At 37.3% G+C, this 21,525-nt stretch overlaps 1 protein-coding gene across 3 annotated transcripts in view; it reads right to left on the reverse strand.

The window, feature by feature from the left end:
- Positions 1–21,525, reverse strand: part of vps13d (vacuolar protein sorting 13 homolog D) — a 57,265-nt gene that overhangs the window by 17,375 nt on the left and 18,365 nt on the right. For 2 of the 3 annotated variants that reach the window (XM_056449380.1, XM_056449379.1), the window contains exons 32-55: positions 21,034–21,167; positions 20,791–20,946; positions 20,512–20,713; positions 19,714–19,788; positions 19,425–19,622; positions 19,239–19,328; positions 16,321–16,461; positions 16,071–16,196; positions 10,812–10,917; positions 10,570–10,722; positions 9,498–9,633; positions 9,191–9,238; positions 8,969–9,119; positions 8,666–8,882; positions 8,341–8,591; positions 6,117–6,308; positions 5,605–5,731; positions 5,296–5,438; positions 5,054–5,184; positions 3,406–3,581; positions 3,161–3,284; positions 591–826; positions 372–474; positions 128–285 (exon numbers count right to left, since the gene is read on the reverse strand). In XM_056449380.1, the coding sequence (XP_056305355.1) occupies positions 128–285; positions 372–474; positions 591–826; positions 3,161–3,284; positions 3,406–3,581; positions 5,054–5,184; positions 5,296–5,438; positions 5,605–5,731; positions 6,117–6,308; positions 8,341–8,591; positions 8,666–8,882; positions 8,969–9,119; positions 9,191–9,238; positions 9,498–9,633; positions 10,570–10,722; positions 10,812–10,917; positions 16,071–16,196; positions 16,321–16,461; positions 19,239–19,328; positions 19,425–19,622; positions 19,714–19,788; positions 20,512–20,713; positions 20,791–20,946; positions 21,034–21,167 (3,574 nt within the window). Of the gene's footprint in view, positions 1–127; positions 286–371; positions 475–590; positions 827–3,160; positions 3,285–3,405; positions 3,582–5,053; positions 5,185–5,295; positions 5,439–5,604; positions 5,732–6,116; positions 6,309–8,340; positions 8,592–8,665; positions 8,883–8,968; positions 9,120–9,190; positions 9,239–9,497; positions 9,634–10,569; positions 10,723–10,811; positions 10,918–14,170; positions 14,246–16,070; positions 16,197–16,320; positions 16,462–19,238; positions 19,329–19,424; positions 19,623–19,713; positions 19,789–20,511; positions 20,714–20,790; positions 20,947–21,033; positions 21,168–21,525 lie in introns of all 3 variants that reach the window. The other variant, XM_056449381.1, reaches the window with a different exon arrangement.

Here is a 21,525-nt window from a genome sequence, read left to right on the forward strand (position 1 = left end):
AAATTCAACAAATGTGAGAAATGACAACCGCACACCAGGATAATGTTTACTCTCAACAGGGACAAGAACAAGCTTAAAATAGACAGCACAATTTGTCATTTGCTGTTCTGTGAAGTGTGTGGATAACCTGTTGTCTGTCACTGCAGCCAGTCCAGCAATATCAAGCACCAAAGATGAACTGAGGGGTCGCGGCTGAGAAGGTTTGCTCTGTGGAGGAGACGAACCCTCATGACATAGCATTCCAGTTCCTGTCATTCGCCAAAGCTGCGAGCGCTTTCCAGGCTCCTAAACAGATAAAGAAATGTAAGTACCTTTGAGAATTAAATAGAAATATGAAACCGATAGATAGCTAAAGGAGAACATAAGCAGACCTTTTTCTTCAGGATGACTCTCTGTGTTTTAGTCTCCACATCCAGCACCAGTTCAGCACAGCTAACAGCCCGATTTTTCCCCACTGGCCTCTTTCCTGCATCTCTGTTAACAAATCAAATTATCAACTAAAAATATTAAATACAATGATCTTATTATTCAGCTAGTGGAAAGGTTTCTTTTAGAAATGTTGGCTGGTGATTTAGAGGTTGTGAACTCACTCTGAGAATGTGAATGACGCAGCAATGTAGATGAAGTTCTCATAGTAGAGTTTGTTGTATTCTCTGAAGAAGTTCATGTCAGCGGTCACCTCGGAGGATCCAGCTCCCTTCACAGTGACTGTGAGGTAGGGTTCAAGAATTGGCTCATCGCAGGCATAGTCCAGATCTGCCCCTGGTTTTACCTCTGTGTGTAGCCTGATATCAGCAACTCCATGTTGCCAGAATTGGATAGGCACCTGATGGAGAAAAAAAAAAAAAGAGCAAAATTCTCAGTTCAGTTCAGGTACCTTTATTTTGTCATTCAAAACATCACAATAAAATTGTAATGCAGAACGAACTTACGTTGCAACAGACCCCACAAGAACATAAAAAACATCACTATACAAACATTATAAAATCCTAACATGATAGACAAGCTTGATAATTTCATAAAAATATAAAAATATAGTTATATAAGATATAACCTGATTTAAAAAGAAATCTCAGTAGAGAGTAACTTAATACTAAAATACCTATTTCACCATTTGTTATAATAGTTGTAATATTAATAATTTATGCTAGTTTGACTATTTATTGATTTATTATTTTACACTAGCTATCAATACTGTTTAAGAATTGGTCTTATTCAAAAGTCTTATAATGACAGGATAAAAACTATCACGAAACCACACTGATTTGGTCCTCAGGCTTCTGTAACGCCTGCCTGATGGCATAAGCGTGAGCAGGCTATAGCCAGGGTGAGTTGGATCCCCTAAAATGCCATTTGCCCTAGACATTCTACAATAACAAGATCAGGTCTTTAAAGGGATAGTTCACCCAAAAATGTTATTTACTCACTATTTACACACTCTCAGGTTGTTCAAAACCTTTATGTGTTTATTTTTCTGTTGAACACAAAATATATTTTAAAGAATGTTAGAAACTAATCAACCATTAAAATCCATAGTAAGAAAAATAAAAACTATGGAAGTCAATGGTTTCCAGTTTCCAAATTTGTAAAATTTTACTTCTTTTGTGTTCAACAACAAAAAAAAGTTTTTTTTACTAGTGAAGCGTAAGTGAGTGACAGAATGATTGGTTTTGGTTGAAACATCTATTTAAGACCACTATAGAGACCATCTAGGTAGAAGCTTAGAGATAACATATTCAAAATTCTTCATCATTTAAAACAGGGCAAAGAATGAGCGGTTGACAGTCCAGTTGCTTAAACAACCCAATTTCCTTCATGTTGGCAAGACTAGGACTGCAAAACTAGGACTGCAAAAACACAAACTTAAACAAAACAGTGCTTACCACTTTAAACATTAATTAAGTGGACTGGCAGGCAATGTGTGGTTGATGCTCAGTCTTAAATTGTAGGCTAAACTGAACATCCAATCTTTCTCACAGATGGGGCCGATGCTAAGTCAACATGCTGAACTGGGCAGATGTGAAGAGAAATGAAGTTAGTATTGTCAAATATGGTTACCCATACATGATTTGCCCGGGAGCAATTAGGGTTTAGGTGCCTTGTTCAAGGGCACCTCAGCTGGATATCGAAGATAATAACCTATTGATTACAAGTCCAAATACCTAACCATTGGGCCAGCAAGTAGGACACTGCAGCTAGCCTGACAGATGCCAATGCTCCAATGTTGACTGACAACCGACTATTGCATTGGTGTGCTATGGCCCACAGACTGGATGCTTTAGTATCAGAGACAGTAAAGCAGATGCTGGAGTAAATAAAGCAGCCTTAACAAAAGCTTTAGTGAAAAAAGGGGCATATTGTCACTGACAATAACCAAGATGCAGGATACTTCTATACTGTCCTCTGGAAAGGTTTTAAATGTATTCATGTGAAATTGCTCCTATGGCATAAACTGAAGGTTGATCATTGCAAGCTGGGCAGCCTGGGCAAGCGTGTTTGGTGATGAAAGGCCTGAAACATCCAAGGACTTGGACAAGGAATTCATTTAATGTAAGCTCCAACATTTCATTTTTTTTCTTTTCAAGACCAACATCAAAAATGCAGCTAAATGTCGGCCCAGCTGACATTTAGCTTGAGCTGTCAGGTGCGAATTCAATGCTTGACAGATGAATCGATTGCTTAAGTCATGCCAGAGGGAGTAAAAGAGCTATTTTGTGAGACAAAAGCTTTATATCCACCTTTTGTGGAGACTACAATGGTGTCTCACTCTGTAAATTTAAAACCACCAACAGATCATATGACAGGGAAGCTGGCTTAAAAGCGGAGGAAGGTGACAAAAAATGTGCACACCTGCAAATATTCCATTAAGCCCCGGATAACAGCCAAAAATATTAATTACAAGGACTCTTCTTTTAGTTATGGTGTCAGAATAAAACACAACAAACACTGAAAGGAAATCTCTTGATGATGTCATTATTTTAAGAAGAACCCTGACCCTTTTTAAAGCAAAATCAGAGCTGTGATTCTCACGAGTGACCTGGGTTCAAGTTCAGAACAGGTCATATTCCAAACCATTCTTGCGATACTCTTTAGTCTGAAATCTTCTGAAGCGTTCAACTGCTTTATAATACCTGATAATGAGTACCCTCTGTGGACTTACCTCAGAGATGTTATCTATACGGAAGGGTGGGGGCAGCTGGTCAGTGTCACTGAATGAGATTTGATGCGTTGCCCCTTTCAAAGCAATCTCAGCACGCAGGAAGAAGCAGTTCCCCAAAGTGTCTCTATGGAACACATAATGAAGGGAAAAAAGTGTCTATGAAATCGAGAACTTCACCCTCAGTAGTCATTTTCTGTTCTGTTCAGCCATCCCTAGAGATTGAGTGTATCTATGTATCCGGGTACCTCATGTTGATGTGAAAAGATTTAGGCTTGTTGACCTCAAAACCTCCAGACCAGGTGCAGTTGGGAACATCCATGAGTCGAACACAGAGAAGCTGATCGTAGTCATTTCTAGGCCAGTGGAACACCACACTGGAGCCTGGCAGGGTGGAGATGTATCCTTCTGGATTTGCTGTGCCCTATAAGAAGTTATCAGAACTTCATACGTTACATTTAATCTTAACATAATGCCAATTATAACATTGGTAACAAAAAATGAATATGAATGGTAATAGGAACGCGCTCTCCTTAAAAACATACTGTAAAAACATATTGCTTGTCCTAAAGAGCTAAACACAGAGAAGCAGGCAATCAAATAATAAAAAATGAAAGATTATATGATTATATGATTCCAGCTGAACTTATTTTAACAGGAGCATGTTTTTAGATGTTGAAAAAAGATGCAAATGCAAAACATGTCAGACAAATGTGTTTACATAAGCAAAAGCAGCACTTTGGAATAGTGTACAGTACTGTGCAAAAGACTTAGGCCACTAGTATTTTCACCCCAAAAAAGTTTGGGGTCAGTTTATTCTATATTTTTATGTAGCATGTCATTTTGAAGAAAAAAAACCTACCTGCAAAGCTACCTAAAAGACTATGCAAAGTGTGGTCATACCAAATGTTGATTTGATTTAGTTAATATAAGTTAATTGGTAAATTATTTACACATTATTTTTGCAACATTTTTACACAAGTGCCTAAAACTTTAAACATTATTGTAGCTTTGCAGGTAGATATTTTAGGATTTAGTTTGTCTCAGTTTGTTCCGTTTCATCATGTCATTCCATAAAAGACCGGATGACAATCAGATCTCTGTGTGGAGCACTGGCTGTAGTCAGACTATTTGTGCAGACAATAATCACTGTTTAATTACAATTAATGACAAAAAAAAAATTTTGTGAATGTAAATTGATCAATTCTACTGAAACCTATAGAAATAACCAACTTTAAACCTTGGACAACAAAAACCTTGGTTTTTGGACTTTTGCACAGTACTGCATACTTAACTCATATATGCTTATGCATTATGGTGCAGGAATTTTTGAATTAATTTTTATTTTAGTTATTGGTAATAATCACCTGCTACTGGCATTACACTTGTTGTTATTATACTTTGAGTTGGACTCTAAAGCTGAATGCCAACATTTTGGTTATGAAAATATTGCATTTCTTAATTTTAAAGAATTTCTCAGAGAAGTCAATTCGACCCTATTCATTGTTTAAGGTCAGTATATACATGATTTATTTAAATAGTCAACAAAAGACATAGATTACTAGACATAAGCCTTAAAAGAAGTATATTCGGGAGGTTTTAAGTGTTAAGGGATTTTAGGAGGGTTAAAATGTTAATGTATTACTTGTTTCATGCATCATTCCTGACCAAACACATACACATTTTACATTTGCACAGTTTATGTATTCTGCACTTGAAATATAGTGAAAAAGAAAGTTAACATGTAAATAAATTAAATAATAATCATGAATTAGTTCTGAGTTCTTCTTTGAAGAAAAAAAAAAACACTTCCTAGCCTTTCTTTCATGCATATCTTATGATACATGAAAAATATCTAAAACACAGCACAAAAACACTGAAAACATGCATTCCCACCTTTCCTCTGGCAAATTCCCTCTGAGAGAAGGCTAGCTTGTGAGATGATCGATTGTCAAGCAAGTATCGTGGAGCAAAAGTCACAATGTGTGTGTCACGATAGCGTCCTTTCCCTTTTCGCACATTTATTCCTACAATGAGACATTTCAATGCATTATTACTGTTCAGAATGATGTCTGAATTAGCAGATTCCACAATGCAAGAGAAATGTTTCTTTAAACCGAATGTGCATTCCTTATTACCAATATTATAAATAAGTCCAGGTCTGTTGCCATGCTGGATGACTTTGACTGCTCTCACTCCACTCCCTCCATCCAGAGAGAAACCTTGACACCACCCTGGAACACCATCTGGGTGGATTCCTTTCCCGATCCGCATGGTGCACCTGATCAAAGAGGACAAGACTTTAGAGAACTCCAGTAGCTATGCAAGCAAGCTACACTTCTGCTGTGTTGGGTAACAAATTAATGACTGTGGTGGTGCAAAGTATGCAGGCTTATTAAATTAGATATTCAAAAGCATCTGATGATAGCCTTTTCTTTTGAACTCACATATTGGGCTGCTCTTTGTCAGTGTAGCAGAAGAGCAGTGGGCTCAAACTCCTGGCCAACTCGTGCTCCTCAAACTGTCCAGCAGCATCTGTTTTCCCATTGTCTTGACGGAAAATCAGAGGCAGCCCTGGACACACAATAACCAATGAAAATAGATGTGTTTGTGTGTTTAGGTTAAAGAGAAAGTTCTGTCATCATTTACTCACCCTTTGCTTGTTTCAAACCTTTAGTAGTTTCTTTCTTCTGTTAAACACACAATCAGACATTTAGAAAAATGCTGGAAACCTGTAACCATTGACTTCTATAGTATTTGTTTTTCCTACTATGGAAATCAATGGTTACAGGTTTTCAGCTTTCTTTAAAATATCTTCTTTTGTTTCAGCAGAAGAAAGAAACACAAAGGTTTAGAGCCACTTGAGGATGAGTTAATTACCTTTTTTGGGTTAACTATCCCTTTAAGTCAGATGAATTCAAATTCAACCTATAATCAGTGCATAGAATTAAAAGCATACCAGTTTTGTTGGCAAGCCAGTAGGGAGCAGAGATGAGGATTTTTAATGCTCCTTGGGCTCTGAGAATAATCCGGATGGTGAGACAGAGCAGGCGTTTGTTGACATCGTAGAGCCGCATGCGTACCACATAGTTTTGTGTACCCGGAGGGATAAGCAGCTCTTTACACACAGGGAAGTTCTCTAATAGCACACCTGAGGACAAAAAGCATACCCTTGAATGCTTTATGTGTATGCAAACAAAGATTCATGTTAAAAAGACCATGAACTACATTTCTTTGTTTAAAAATGAATTTACAGAATAAAATGGACAAATGTCTCATTGACATGATCTGAAACATGTTTATTGTACAATAAACAGTTTATTGTTTTACTTTTGCTATAGATTTGAATCATTTTTTTCTGAGGAATTATGACTAAATAATAGTTTGTATTTTGAATGAATAAATTTTAGCACTCAAAATGCAATAAAATAATCATGAGACTGATTCCTGTGACGCTCCAGAGACAGACGAGTCTTCGCTGAGGCCAGCTTCCAGCCTCCGCCACTGAGACTGCAGCTCTGCACAAGACGCTTGGCCAGCGGAGAAATTAAAATGATCGTGCCCAACTGAGTCTGGTTTCTCTCAAGGTTTTTTTTCTTCACTTCCGCCATTAGTAAAGTTTTTTTTTTCCTCTCCGCTGTCGCCTCTGGCTTGCATGGTTCAGGATCTGTAGAGCTGCGCATCGTTGGATTTGCTCTTCAGTATTTGGACTCTCAGTAGTGATTATTAAACCACACTGAACTGAGCTAAACTGAACTAAACTTAAACACTACAAACTGAATTACACTGTTCCTATTTACTATTTACTATGACCTTTTATGTGAAGCTGCTTTGACACAATCTATATTGTATAAGCGCTATACAAATAAAGGTGAATTGAATTGAATTGAAAATTCTTCAGTAGTGTATATGCACAACTAGTGTTTTTTTTTCCATACCAATAAACTTCTGGAGAACGGTTAACATTTTACAATTCCTTTTACAGCATCGATGTTGTAATGTAATTAAAATATAGTCAGATAAATAGACTTCAGCATTCATTTAGTTGGTCAAACGTAAAACGAGATAAAAAAGCCTTTTACACGCATGTGCCGTCAGGATCAGCAGGCTAGTGCAGAAACGTCATTAAAAATACTAAGGTAAAATAAATTAATTCATTTTCTTTTCAGTTTAGTCCCTTTATTAATCCGGGGTCGCCACAGCGGAATGAACCGCCAATTTATCCAGCACGTTTTTACGCAGCGGATGCTCTTCCAGCCGCAACCCAACCTACTGCCCCACTGCGTCGCCCCTAAAATAAATTTTCATATTTTAAAGACATGGCACAGATAAATGTAGTTTAATGCAGTGCTTCTTTTACATTCTAAGACACAAGTTAAGCAGTGAAAATTGATGATTTTTAAAGAAAACAGACCTTTTGAAATTTTGTGCATATACCCTATTTAACAACAATTTATTAACTTTTATTAAGACGCTGTGAGTTTCTATGCGTACATGATGTGACACTTTTGTAACATAAAATGCTAAAACACTGGTGAGGTGACTCTCAGATCAGCTCTGGAGATAACGTTTGAGTGTTTTTGTCCTCAATTAATAAGACTAACCAAACTGCACCATCTTGTCACACACACAGAACATAAAGACTTCATATTCAAAAATCTCTTGTGGTTTAATATTCATAACAGAAACCCCTTAATTGATATGATTAGGTATCCAGCACTATTTTGAATTTATTCATGTAAAATATCTCAAATTTCATGATAGTCAGCATTAACTCATCCCATTTTTGATTGGGTTCTGAGATTATATCTGTGTTTTCTACTTCATGGAAATTATTACCCTACTTGTGTTTGTAAAACTTTTGAATTCTCATTCTCTGGTGACCCGTATTGTAGACTGTACCTCAACCTTGCATTTACTGGGTTTCATTTTTTTTAATTCTACACCATTTGTGTTTAGTTTTTTTTTTATCTTGATTGTATGTTATTGTCAATGTTATTTGTAAGATGGCATGGTGAGAAAGCAAATTAACTTTTTGTTCTATATTAAATGACATCTGGAGGATTTTGTTTAGCCTATCATGTAGAAAAATCAATAACAAAATGTACCCCCCCAACCCAAAAAAATTCTTAATTGCCAACCCTTTTAATTATGTGCCACATACATTAAACACTGTAGTTTACCTATTTCTATATTCTGTGACGTGTCTGCCGCATGCAGCACTGCCTCTTTTCCTGGCTTCATGGTTCCCTTGATTGAGGTGCCTTTGATGTAGTAGTTGAGGTCACAGGGAAGAAGGTTGGCCAGCACTAGGGTGGGCAGCAGAAAGATGGTGTGACCTGGTTGGCGATAGATCTGCTTGGTGCCACCGCCCGCCACAGTTTTAGCAGGCTGCTGTTCAGGGTAGTTCTCTTTCTTAATGACAACACAGAACCTAAAAAAAAGTGCGAATGTATTCACAACTCATTCATCATTGAGGTATTTTTTCTCCAGTCAGCCTGTTTGTACCTGAAGCTGCGTTTGAGTTGTTCATCAAAATCTGCTGACTGGCACTCTCTCTTACTGCTGCTGACCTCCCCAGGTCGCTCCACGCTGGTCCAATGGATAGGCACCTTACAGAAGAATAGCCCCAAGCCTTTAGGTCTCGCCTGAAGCCTCCAAGATGTTAGATGGAGAGGGATGGCTAAAGCTTCTCCAGGCAGGATGGGTGGCAGGACAACGGGCTCTACAGAAGAATCATATTAGAGTCATAGAAGATAAACATGGGTAAACCATAGCAAACAAAGCATGTGCTAGTTTGTGGACACTTACTGTCTGGAGCCGAAGGGCTGTCTAGTCGCACTTCCATGGGAACCTCAAGGCGATTCTTCACTGTGAGCGCAGACTGCACTGTAATGACCTTACGAGCGCTGCCCTCCATAGTGATGGAGAAAACCACTCGAACAGGCGGCAAAGCTGAGAACTGAACAAAGACGCAAGTGTGTAGCCTCTAGAATCATTTAGAGAGCAATGCAATGAGATACAAACACTTACATATACATGTGGGTGTATGATGTTGGTTCTGCTAATTGGACTGCCAACCTAGAAAAGTCATATTAAATATTTATGAAGCATTTGTTGTTTTCATGAACTACTGAAAGATTTTGTATTTCAAAATGATGAAATAACAAGACTTCTAGAGACTCATGAGAGTATACTCGCATGCAGAGAACCGCTAATATGTTATTAATGAATTACTACTGAGTTTAGTGTTGTTTTCCAAAACCCAAACCCCTTATTTTCCACAAGGCCAACCACTGAATTCTCACTAGTTCAAACTGTTTGGCTCATTAGAACTCACTGTGCTCGAGGGGTTGTTTCGATCCGGGGCAGCGTAGCGAAAGAAAACCCCAACTTTGTCAACAGACACAGGCTTTACCTGCTCCCAGCCCACAACACGCACCAGCAGCTGGTGGAGCTTCAGTTCATGGGTGTGTCTGCGGTCAGAGAACATCAACAGCAAACACATGAACAAAATCATTCAACTAAAGACCAGAATAAATGTTTTTAAAAAATGACATCAGTAAATTCCTATTCTGAGTATTACTTTTCATATTATTCACAATTAAGAAAATGCATTGTATTTTAAATGCTGTAATTAAAAATTTTTCTTCTGATGACAAGCAAAGGGCTACTGGATGTTAAAAGCCTATTGCTATTTATATACTATTGTAACAAATGTGCTTTCAGGATTGGCTCTAATTCGGCTGCATTATTATAGTTAAGTAAACCTAACTTAACATTTAAAACAGTGAGACTTACTGCATAGTTAGCTAAATCTAAAACCATTTTTGTCACTTGAAATTTTATAACCATTAATAAAGGAAAAACAACAACAACGATGACGAAAATCTCATTTTGTTTTCAATTAACGTAACAACTAACTTGAAAAAACTACAATGGAAATAAAAACCCAATTGGAATAAAAATATTTTATGAAATATAATAAAACAATAGTAAAAGCTTACAAAAACACATGAAAAATGACTACACTTAAAATTGACAAGTGAGAACTAACTTCAAAATACTATTGAAAAACATATAAAAAGTCATATAAACTTTATACATATTTAAATAATATTAAAATAATACTGGTGGCAAACAATTGCTTCCAATGCATTGCAGTAGTTCTGCCCAACATTTTCGTTTTTATAAAATATTGTGTCTACTATTTTCCAGGCTAACTTGGTTAATCCAAATATAAATGAATAAAAATGGGGGGCAATCTCTGTAATTTTACAGATTTTGTCACCTGTGGCTATGATCAAAAATCATAAGCTGTAGACTAAACAGTACAAAAGACGGAAAACTGCAAAGTTCCAAACAATTTTTATCAAAGCAAGGCAATACATTTGAGAGACACTCTCTGCTACCTGTGCCGAAGTTTCTCACGGGCCTCAAACTCAAACGGAATCTCCTCTCCTGGCAGCACCTCTCTCCATTGGCTGATGTTGTGCGTATCATCTGTCCCGGGCCCATGAACTTCAGATATAGAGTCAGCACTACTGCTGTGGGACAGCGCCACTCTGTGGACACAGCACAAACAATATGTATTTTCACCAACTTCAAAATGTAGTTAAATTATGTATAAACAATATATGTGCCATCCTCTGACCTGGTTGGTGTGGTAGTGAGAGTAGCGAACCACATTGTGCAGCCGGTATGATTGCGTAAAGCATAGGGCACAAATGGCTGCCTCCTCTTAGAGAGCTTCATATCCGCTGAAACATGCCATAAACAAAAAATCAGCAACAGGTTTTGCTCAAGACTGATCAACAGGGTTCCCACACCTTCATAAACAGCAGATTCAATGACTTTTTAAAGCACCACTCATTTTAAATCAAGCACTGTTGTAATTTATACCCATCCAGCATATGTAGTGCCATGACAGTCCTTGATGTACTTAACAATTCACTTAAACTTAATGTTTACATTAAAAATGTTTGAGTAATACTGATTTTTTTTATGTTTCATTTTCCACAAATGTAGAAATTAAACAAAAATTTGCCTTTAAACAGTTATGTTGTGCAAGATTTCAATTTAAGATCTTAAAGAGCCCATATTATGGGTTTTTGAAAATGCCCTTCCATGTAGTGTGTAACACAGCTCTAAGTGAAGTGAAGTATCCAGCTAAGGCTTAAATCTGTAAGTGTACAGTGTTTAAAACTATTGATTCATCTATAAAAGAGTCGACTCGAAGTGCTTCAAACGAGTCGTCTTGATAACGAGTCATTAGGTGTTTCGTGATGACGTGGCTACGAAACACAAATAGTTGCACGCGCAAACCCGGGACATTTGAAACCTGCGGCCCCGCCCACTAACAGAAAAAAAGTCTCACACACACACACACACACACACACAAAGAGACGCACACAGACACCGGTCGAATAAAGTCACGCTGTGCAGATGGATATTATGGACAGTCTAATCAAAGATGAAACATCAGCAATATAGCCCAGCCTTGAGCAGATCGAGTGCTTCTGGAAACTACATGCTTAAAAAGAAGACTTCATCAGTTTGTTAAAGGAAGGATCAGTGAAGACTGTCTGAACATGGATCAGTGCATCATGAATCAGTTTCTTCCCCCATTTCACCGGTGTAAGTACGTGCGATTAAAACTGTTGCCTCGTTTACTCTAGCTTGCAAATTATGTATTTAGTTGTGTTTTGTTACTTGTAACCGCGTGTACTGTATCAGGTTAACTCTTTATATTCTCATATCGCGTGTAAAGACACGTTGAAAACGCGACGCGTGCTGCTTTGTTTACGGATCGTCAGCTGTTTACACACATGCAACGGTCAAGTTTCAAAATATTTCAGCTCAGATTCAAGGGAGCTGTCTAAATTGCACCCAGCAAGCTGAACTGGCGCTCTAGTCTAGGCGAACGGTGAGTGTGTGTGTGTGTGTGTGTGTGTTGCGCAGAGCCGGTTCAGCAAGCTGAACTTCCGCTCTAGGTTAAGGACGATCACGCCGCCCTCAACCCGAAAGTGAAAATGAAAGTGACCCGTTAGCAACGCGAGGACCGGGGGGTGTCGCAGATATAACCGAGGACGCGGGTGGTGAGGGAGGTGTCGCGGACGTGTGTGTGTGTGTGTGTGTGTGTGTGTGTGTGTGTGCGTGTGCGTGTGCGTGTGCGTGTCTGTGTGAAAAGAGCAGGTGACGGGCTCCTCGCCAGTTCTTGGAGTTTTTGCTCAATAAAATAGTTAGTCGTCTGTTTTTTTAAGTCCATCGTCTGTATTTACATTCACCCACTGGCAGCCAAAATCCACACCTTACACTATGAAGCGTGTATGCACTGTGACTACTTTTCTATTGTTGATTAGCTGCTGGGCATTTCACTCTGTCTCGCGCTGAAGGCTGTCAGTTTCGACCAATCACAACAGGCTGTCATCGGTCCAATCAGCGCAGATTAGCTTCGCGCTGAGGAGGGGTTTGGGAACAAATGAATCGCTGAACGAATCATATGGGAGTCGCTAGAATAATTAGGTAAAAATAAATGCAGATTATAAGACCATCAAAGTGTTTTTTGACCTTGCATGCATATTAGACTGTTGTTGGAGACCCTTAAAACCTAAAGATGACCCTATTTCATGTATAATATGGGCTCTTTAAATTAAGAATTTCTCTTTTTAGCCACTGTTTTTGACAGCAGCAGCACACTTAAAAATATGTTTGTTGTTGGACTACTTATTTAAAATGAGCTGAAACAATAAAATTCTTGACATTGTTTTGGAACAACTTAATTGTTTTATGTTCAATTTACTTAAATTAATAACAAATAATAAGTTAACTTAATTCCTTCATGTTCAAATCGATTGTGTGGAATTGAGCATTTTTTACCACACAGTACAATTCCCAGCAAGGATTTTTGCCTTTAAAAGAGGTCTAATAGATGTCTAAACAGTCATTTTGGCTAAAACAAGGCTAAATTTGGGCTGTCAGTAAAAATCTAATAGACATCTAAGAATAGGCCAAAACTAGACAACTCATCATAAACAGAAATGAATGACTACACATTTAAAGTCTGTCTAATCTGTCTATTTGAAAACTAGTCTAGTTTTGGGCTATTCTTAGATGTCTATTAGATTTTCACTGACAGCCCAAGTTTAGCATTATTTTAGCCAAGCTGTCTACATTTAGATGTCTATTAGACACTAAATTGTTTGCTGTGTTGTTGAAATAACACCATAAACAAATTTAATTTCAAATTTAATTCAAGCACTTTCAAGGATCTATCTTTGTTTTTAAATACTTTCCTGGCCTTGAATCCATCCGTCTGAAATTTAAGTACTTTCAAGAAGTGTGGAAACCCTGGATCAACCAAATACCAATTATGATTGATTTGGTGAGAAATGAACTTGAAATGTTTCTCACTGAAGTGCAGCGCAAATCATATTCATAGAGATTCAACAGAAAAGTAAGGCTATAAACGTCAATTTTACAACACATTGTTAGCGATGCACAATATTGGATTTTTGCATACATCTGATAAGCTGATACTTTTTTACTTCTTTTGGCCAATATCTTTTTTTGAAGTGTTCGCTTACAAGTGTCAGGTTTGTGATTTTTATTCCCAATAAGCTGTAGCTTCTGACCATCAAATCAAATGAGGCTTGTAATTTGATGACACCAATTAATGCAGAATTCCTAAACAGAATTAGCTAAATACTTTAGAATTGTATTTGCATTTTATTAGTGTAACATTAAACATTTACTGAACATTCTGATCATATCGTGCATCCCTATCATTTTGTAAAAATCAACTATGGCATTAAAGAAATATGGCATCATAAACCACTAATTAACACAAAAGAGGTTTAATATATGGTAATGGGTTAAGGGTCAGGGATAAATCAGGGGTTAGGGAAAGAACAAAAGCTCAGAACTCAAGAAAACGAGGCTTTTCTAAACTCTATGACACCAAACACGATGAGGGTCTGACTCTGAGTTTGTCTACGCCTCTATGAACTGTACCTCGGGCATGAATCTGCTGCTCGAGACAAGTCAAGCTGGTAGAGCTTCTAGTTCTAAGGTAGGCAAGAGGAAGACCTGACAGCAGAGAGAAAGGGTTAGGGAAAAGAGAGAGAGAGAGAGAGAGAGAGTCATGCTAGGTGGCTGTGGGAAGAGGACCGGAGATGCATACGGTCAGAGAGAAGGGTAGAATGAGACGCACACATCATGGTACTTTACACTGTGATCTTATCTAAAAATATTGAGTGCACATTGTTAGTCATTCATTTTAAACAAAATTAAGATTTACATTTGTTTTTTGATGAATGCCATTTTCTTATTTTAAATTTACTTATGTAACATTTATTTTATGTATTAATTGTGTCAAGCTGTTCAACATTTATTTGCCTAAAGCTGTGAACATGTAAAGTATTTTCTTGTTTAAATTGAGAGGGAAAAAAACAACTATTACGTGCATGTTAAAGTGTTTGCGCAAATGTTTAAATGATAATGATATGTTTTAAATGATAAAAAAAAAGTCTTAATTTGGCATTACATTGCCATTCAGTATAACAGATTTATTATTTATATACAGACGTGGACAAAATTGTTGGTACCCTTCAATTTAGTCCAGGCCAGTTTCATTAGTTTGCCCTTTTCATGCATCTTTTGAACCACAATTCAAACTCAGTAACTGACTTTCAATAGATTACTTTCAGTATTTCTTTTATTAATCATTGCTTTTTTAGGTTCAAGTTATTTCAGTGACCACTGTAGTATTCCTTTCTTCAACGGAAGTGTACAAACTCAGGGCATCCACAATGTAGTGACTTTAAATTTGTATTTTATTTATTTATTCATTCATTCATTCATTAATTCATTCATTCTTATTTTTTCTTTCCTGTAGTCCTAGAGACGCTTTTGACTTTTTAAAGGGATAGGCCACAAATAAATGCTTCAAATAAATGCTGTTGGTTTTAAAACTTCTTATTCTAAGAATTCATTAAAAAAGAATGGTTTCCCCCAAAATATCATGCATTACAACCTTTTTCTGATGCTTTAAAAAAGTAAATTTAGCCCACGAGACCAAATCAGCATATTTGAACTATTCCTGAAAGATCAGGTGTCAAGTGGATCAAGTCAACACAGAAATAATCGCAAATGAATACTACAAAATTAATTTTAATTGTTATTTCTATATATATATATATTAATTTTTAAAAACTATTTCTTTATTATTGGTATTTTTTACAGTATTTTTAATCAAAAAATGCTGACTTGTTAAGTATACATGACTCCATCCCTCCTCAGCTTTGAAAACCATGTTAGAGGTAGAATAAGTTTTATTACACCACCGGTCAAAAGTTAGGAGTCAGTAGGTTTTTTAAATGTTTTAAAATAAGCTTATCCTGCTCACCAAGGCTGCAATTTTTTTATCAAAAATACAGAACAAACTGTAAAATTGTGAAATGTTATTGCGCTATAAAATAACAGTTCAAAAGTAGTTTATAATTTAATTTAATAAATTATTCCAGTGATTTTAAAGTTGTTAGTTTTAAAATGATTTTTCCGCTTCATTACTCCAGTCTTCAGTCACATGATCCTTCAGAAATCACTCTAATATTAATTATTATTGTTGTTATGATTAATATTATTTTTATAAATGGTAATCGTAATAAAAGCAATAATGACTGCAGTAATAATTTCATATGAATCTACATACAATAAGAAAGCAGTTATTTAAAAATTTAAAAATATTTAACAATTTTACTTTTTTCCATTTAATATATGCCACCTTGATGAACAGAATAATTTTCTTTAAAAAAAAAAACATGACTTTTGGCTGGTAGTGTATATACGAGTATGTAACACACAGAGCCGCAGTTCTTCTTTTTTTTCCCCCAATCAGATGACTTCTACTCACTCTGGCCAAAGGAAGGAGGATCCACTGATGAGCCCATCCAAGACAGAGCGGTGGAGGCCTGTGGCGACTGCTCGTCTTCCTTACAGTAATCTGCTAACCACGAAGTCTTGGTGGTGCTGTACTGCTCTGTATGTCAGAACGACAAACCCGCAGCACGGTGTCAGAATCAACATACCACTCATAAATATGGAAGCAAACAGTCAGAGAAAAGCGCAGAGGCCTGCAAGAGTGTTTGACCCAGACTATGTACCCAATAAGACAGAGGTGATGTTGACATCCAGCCTCTGCTTGGCTCGAACTCCGATCTTCAGGCGCGGAGGATGGAGCCGGCCTGCCGCCTGTCGCTGCCAATCCAGGAAACACGGCCAAGGCTCGATGAATGGCTCCCAGCCTGAAGACCGGCAAACACAAGTGTGTGTGTGCTTATGAAGGTGCGCAGAAATGCATAGAGTGGGGCTTACATTTCACAATTAGTCGAAACTTGAAAATGACCCATGTGGTTTTCCTTGGAAACGTGACATTTGGCAAAATGGAGGAAAGTCAACACCCAAAAATGTATCATTTTATTGATGAATTAAGTACAAAAATACACAAAAAGGCAGTAACACCAAAGCTTCAACAATGAACTTATTAACCTAAAAATGGGCTCCAAACGTCACATGCTTTGTGAAAGGCTTTTAAGTTAATAAATTCATATTTTTGGAGCTTTGGTGTTGCTATCTTTTTGTACATTTTTGTGCTTGTTATTTGGCTGAGCATTCATTATAGACTAATGTGTGTGCTGTTGTCCAATTTCCATTGATTAATGAAGTAGAATGAATACAGAATCGCCAAAATTAACATTAATTTTACATCATCACCATCAGGCTATAGGGTATATACCGAGCTAGTGTTTTTCTTATACTGATAAACATCCGGTGACCTGTTATTGTGAATTTTTTTCCATTTTATACGGTTCCTTTTACAGCATCGATGTCGTAATGTAATTAAAATACATTCAGTTAAATAAACTTTGGCATTCATTTAGTTGCTCAAGTGTAAAACGAGACAAAAAGCCGTTTACTTGCACGCGCCTGTCAGAATCGGCAGGCTAGCGCAGAAGCTCCATTGAATATAATGGGGTAAAATAAATGCTCGTATTATAAAGACATGGTGGGGGAAATGTAATTTAATGCAGTGGTTCTTGTACAATCTGAGACCCACTTTATATCAGATATCACTCAGCCAGTGGAGATTGCAGATTTTTGAAGAAAACTGACCTTAAACGCGCAGATTTTTGCATTGACATACAGTTGACCGGAAACGCTTAACCCAGGTTACTGGCAAATTCAAAGTCCTATTAGCATGCTTCGGCATATACCCTATTGAGCTATTCCACACACATGCACACACACAGATTGATAATAACTGTATCTGTATTACTTTAATGTAATCTAATAACATTTCAAATGAACTTTTATTCATCTATTTATTTTAAATATTCACTTGAACTACACTATCTGTGATAGAATATTTGGTTTTATTTTGTTTTAGATTTAGTAAATTCAGTACTTATTTACTTGAGTTACGCATTTTAAATAAGCTTTGTCATCATCTAACACTACGTCAAAATGTTTGGTAAAGGGGTGGTCCGGAATGTAATTTTAAGGCTTGGTTGTGTTTATAAGATGCAAAGCAATGTGTGCTCATGTTTCACTTGAAGGAAATCATGTTATTTTTTCATATATCTCACTTTGATTATATACAGCTACTCAGCTAACATGAAAACGACTGACATATTTCCTAGTTCCTCTGAAAGGCCCGCCCTCAAGTGACTCTAATTGGTCATCTGTCATAATGTGCTGCGATTCGCGGATTGACTCCACGTCACGCCCCTACAGGCACACGCTTTTCTGCTGTGTAAACAGTCAGTCAACCTTCTGCTCGCGCTCTAAAATAAAATCTGACATGTGTCTGTAATGAGTGAAAATGGGGTGCGGCTCCTTTAAGAGAAATCGCTATTGCGTGTGTCTGTGTGTGTGTGTGAATGTGTGAACTTTCTGTAGACTTGTTTAACATGTGGGACAAAATTATTTACTGACAAAAAATATATGCAATCTTCTCTCAAATTAGATTTCAAATACATTTTTTTACACAGTATAACAATGTAATGTGGCAGCACGGTGGCTCAGTGGTTAGCACTGTCAGCTCACAGCAAGACTATTGCTGGTTTGATCCCGGCTCGGTCAGTGAGCATTTCTGTGTGGAGTTTGCATGTTCTATTAATGCTCACGTGGGTTTCCTCTGGGTGCTCCAGTTTTTCTCACAGTCCAAAGACATGCACTATGGGTGAATTGGGTAAACAAAATTGGCTGTAGTGTATGAGTGTGTGTGAATGCGAAAGTACTGGGTTGCGGATGCAAAGGCATTCACTGTGTAAAACATATGCTGGAATAAGGGACTAAGCCAAAAGAAAAATGAATAAATGACTAATGATGTAATGCATAAATTCAATTTAGCTATTTAATTTATTTATTTTAAACTAATTAAACTAGTATTCAGCTTTATATAAGATATTTGAATTTCACTGGTTACTGTACATATAATTTAAACAACTATTGGCATCTCAGTTTAAGCCAGAATTTTGAAATCAGTGTATCTCTACTTTCCTAAAATAATTTTCAAGAGTTCACACTTAGATATTGTTTGACAACTGTTAGCAAGTTTGGCATGCTGTCCCGGGAGAGAACCCTGAGCTCAGAGATAGGTGAGCCCAGGGCTCCCGCCTGGTCCATAGAGCATGTGAGGGGAGTACGAGATCAGGTGGTTCTCGAGAGCTCCCCGTGGTAAAAGAAAAAAGGAGAAGAAGGGGTGGATGGGGGGTTTCTTCGGAAAACGAAGATAAGAGAGTAGTTCTAGCTAGGCTACTTATAGTGAGTTGGGGTTAATCTGATTGGCTAACTAGTGAATGTAGATGAGTGGCCAGCTGCAGTCAATCATATCACGTGCTCCTCTCGAAACTAGTTTGAAAACTTCACTTAATTTTGTATGCCAGATTTCTGATGTGTCTCAAAAATTAAACCTAAACTCAATCTATCAAAACAATCAAAAAATCTATCCAAAGCAGCAGAAAGTTATGTGAACTGTAGAAGGGACCGGCTAAACAACATTAAGGATGACAGATCTCACCTGAGAGTTCTCTGTTGTAATAATCTCCAGACAATGTGAAACTAGCCTTGCCTTCCTGCATAGACCCAATCCTCTGTAGAACATAAAGACCTGCGGAAGAGGAAAGCCGCTTCAGAATTGAAATATTCAATTCTGCTACAATATTCTAGCAATATGAAATGTATAACAGTATGCAGTCATCCTGACGGGAGAAGGTGAGCTCTGCCAGAGGGACGTCACAGTCCAGACAGTCGTCGATAAAACAGATACACACGCTCTCGGCCTTCACTTCTATTCCAGACAGTGGAGGAGCCGAATGGCTGCTGGAGCCAGAGTCAGTTCGGCTTCTGCCCGACATGCTCTCTGCATTCTCCCATAGCCATGTGGCAGCCTGATCCAACTGACCTGAATATACAAGTGTATATAAACAAATGAAGCATGCCATCCTCTGATTCAAAAGTGTGTGTTTTGCAATATTACTAGACTAGTGCTTTACCTCTACAGTGAATAAGTGCCCGTCTGCAGTCTTCCTTCCTAAACCCAAGGTCCTGTAATCGAGTAAGCTGACCTTCTATAACAAAATATTTGCAAAATAGTTATTTAAAAGTATAGTAAAAGCATAAAGAATTGCACATTCATGTAATTACAAACAATGCATGACCAAACCAGTCCATCACTTTGGATGTCATTTTTTTCAAGGCTATCATTTGTCTTCAAAAGTGTTAGTACATAGTGGGTGAATCATACAAACCACTTTTATAATACATGTGTCTAATAAGGCACTTGTGCTATGTGTAAATTCCTTACAAAATAGTTTTGTGATCAGCTTTTTGTCAAGCTAATATTTTGCAGAGAGTTTAAGTTTGCGAATATAAAAACGTTGACACAATGTAAAATATGAGCTCCAGTGCTGTGCTTGCTGTTACTGGCTGGTGACATGCATGTGTCAGTTGTTCAGTGTGCTATTTGACTGGACAGCTGGCTAAAAAGTGACAGCGATAAATGCTATGTAAGCGGAGTGATGAAAAAAAATCCTTGTGTTGATTTTGAATGCGTCTATTGTTATAGCTGTTTAAGTCTTTAATTGATTTTAAAAAATAGCCCTTTACCCCTCAACTGTTCTATCAGTACCTCTAGTCATTTTATTTTCAACTTAAAAAATAAAATAAATAATAAAAACAATGTATTTATTTATTTATTTATTTATTTATTTTTTGAACACTGATTACATTGCATTTTTCTTTATGGGTGAAGGTACCAGTTAATTAAAAAATGATTTGATAAATGAACAAACCCAGTAAAGCCTCTGTCTTTTGCCTGAAGCTGTCCTTTGTTTTGGATGGGGTGTCAATACTGGCAGTGGATGCTAAACTCTCCGCTTCTGTGGCAGTGTCTGAAGGGTTGGCAGATGCTGTAGTTGGAATGGACTTAGCTATTGCCAGGAATAGCTGCACATCATTGTAGGAAAGACGGATGTCTAGAGCAGGAAATTGGATCTGTTGGGAAACCAAAATCTTAAATTATGCACAGATGGTTCTTCCTGACACGTGTATCAGTTGGATTCAATACTGACCTCCAAGAGAGGTGGAAAGTCCTCTATGTTGAAGGCATCAAGGAGGCCTGAACTGCTTTGGTATGTTGGGCTTCCACAGAGCTCCATTTGGACATTGACAGGATCAATGATGGACAAAGCTGTTTCTTGCTCGCTGCCCAGTCGACAGGAGAAAACCTAAATAAAAGAAACGATAAATTAAAAATCAAAACGCTTTAAGTCATGTATAATGGACAGTCAGAGATGTCCAGGGCCTCACATCACCTCAATGCCTGCTAAGCTGCCGGAAAAAGGTCTGTCGAGAAGTCGAGGCTTGTATGTGAGCACAGTAGTGCCTTTCAAAATGATAGCATTGGTGTCCAAACATGAAGAATCTTCAACCACCACAAACTCTGTCCCTGGGGAGAAAAGAGAAGAAGAAAAAACTCAGGTCACTATGATTTTTAAAAAAGATAATACTCTCATATAACTAATACTCTAATGAATCAAGGATGCATTAAATTGACATTAAAGACATATAATTTATCAAAAGATTATAATTTCATGGTTTCAACAGTATTCTACAGGTACCTCATGATTTATATGATTTTCCCCAACAATAATATGGTTATAACTGTTGATTTTAGTACTTCTATAGTCCATATTTATAAGTTGTTTTGGATAAAAGCATCTTTCAGATAAGTAAATGCAAATTCAAAGTTAATGTAAAAAAGTTATTCCCACATGTTTTTATTCCTCATCAGTGACTCTCCTGAA

Source organism: Danio aesculapii, chromosome 23, assembly GCF_903798145.1.
Source record: "Danio aesculapii chromosome 23, fDanAes4.1, whole genome shotgun sequence".
Taxonomy (NCBI): domain Eukaryota; kingdom Metazoa; phylum Chordata; class Actinopteri; order Cypriniformes; family Danionidae; genus Danio; species Danio aesculapii.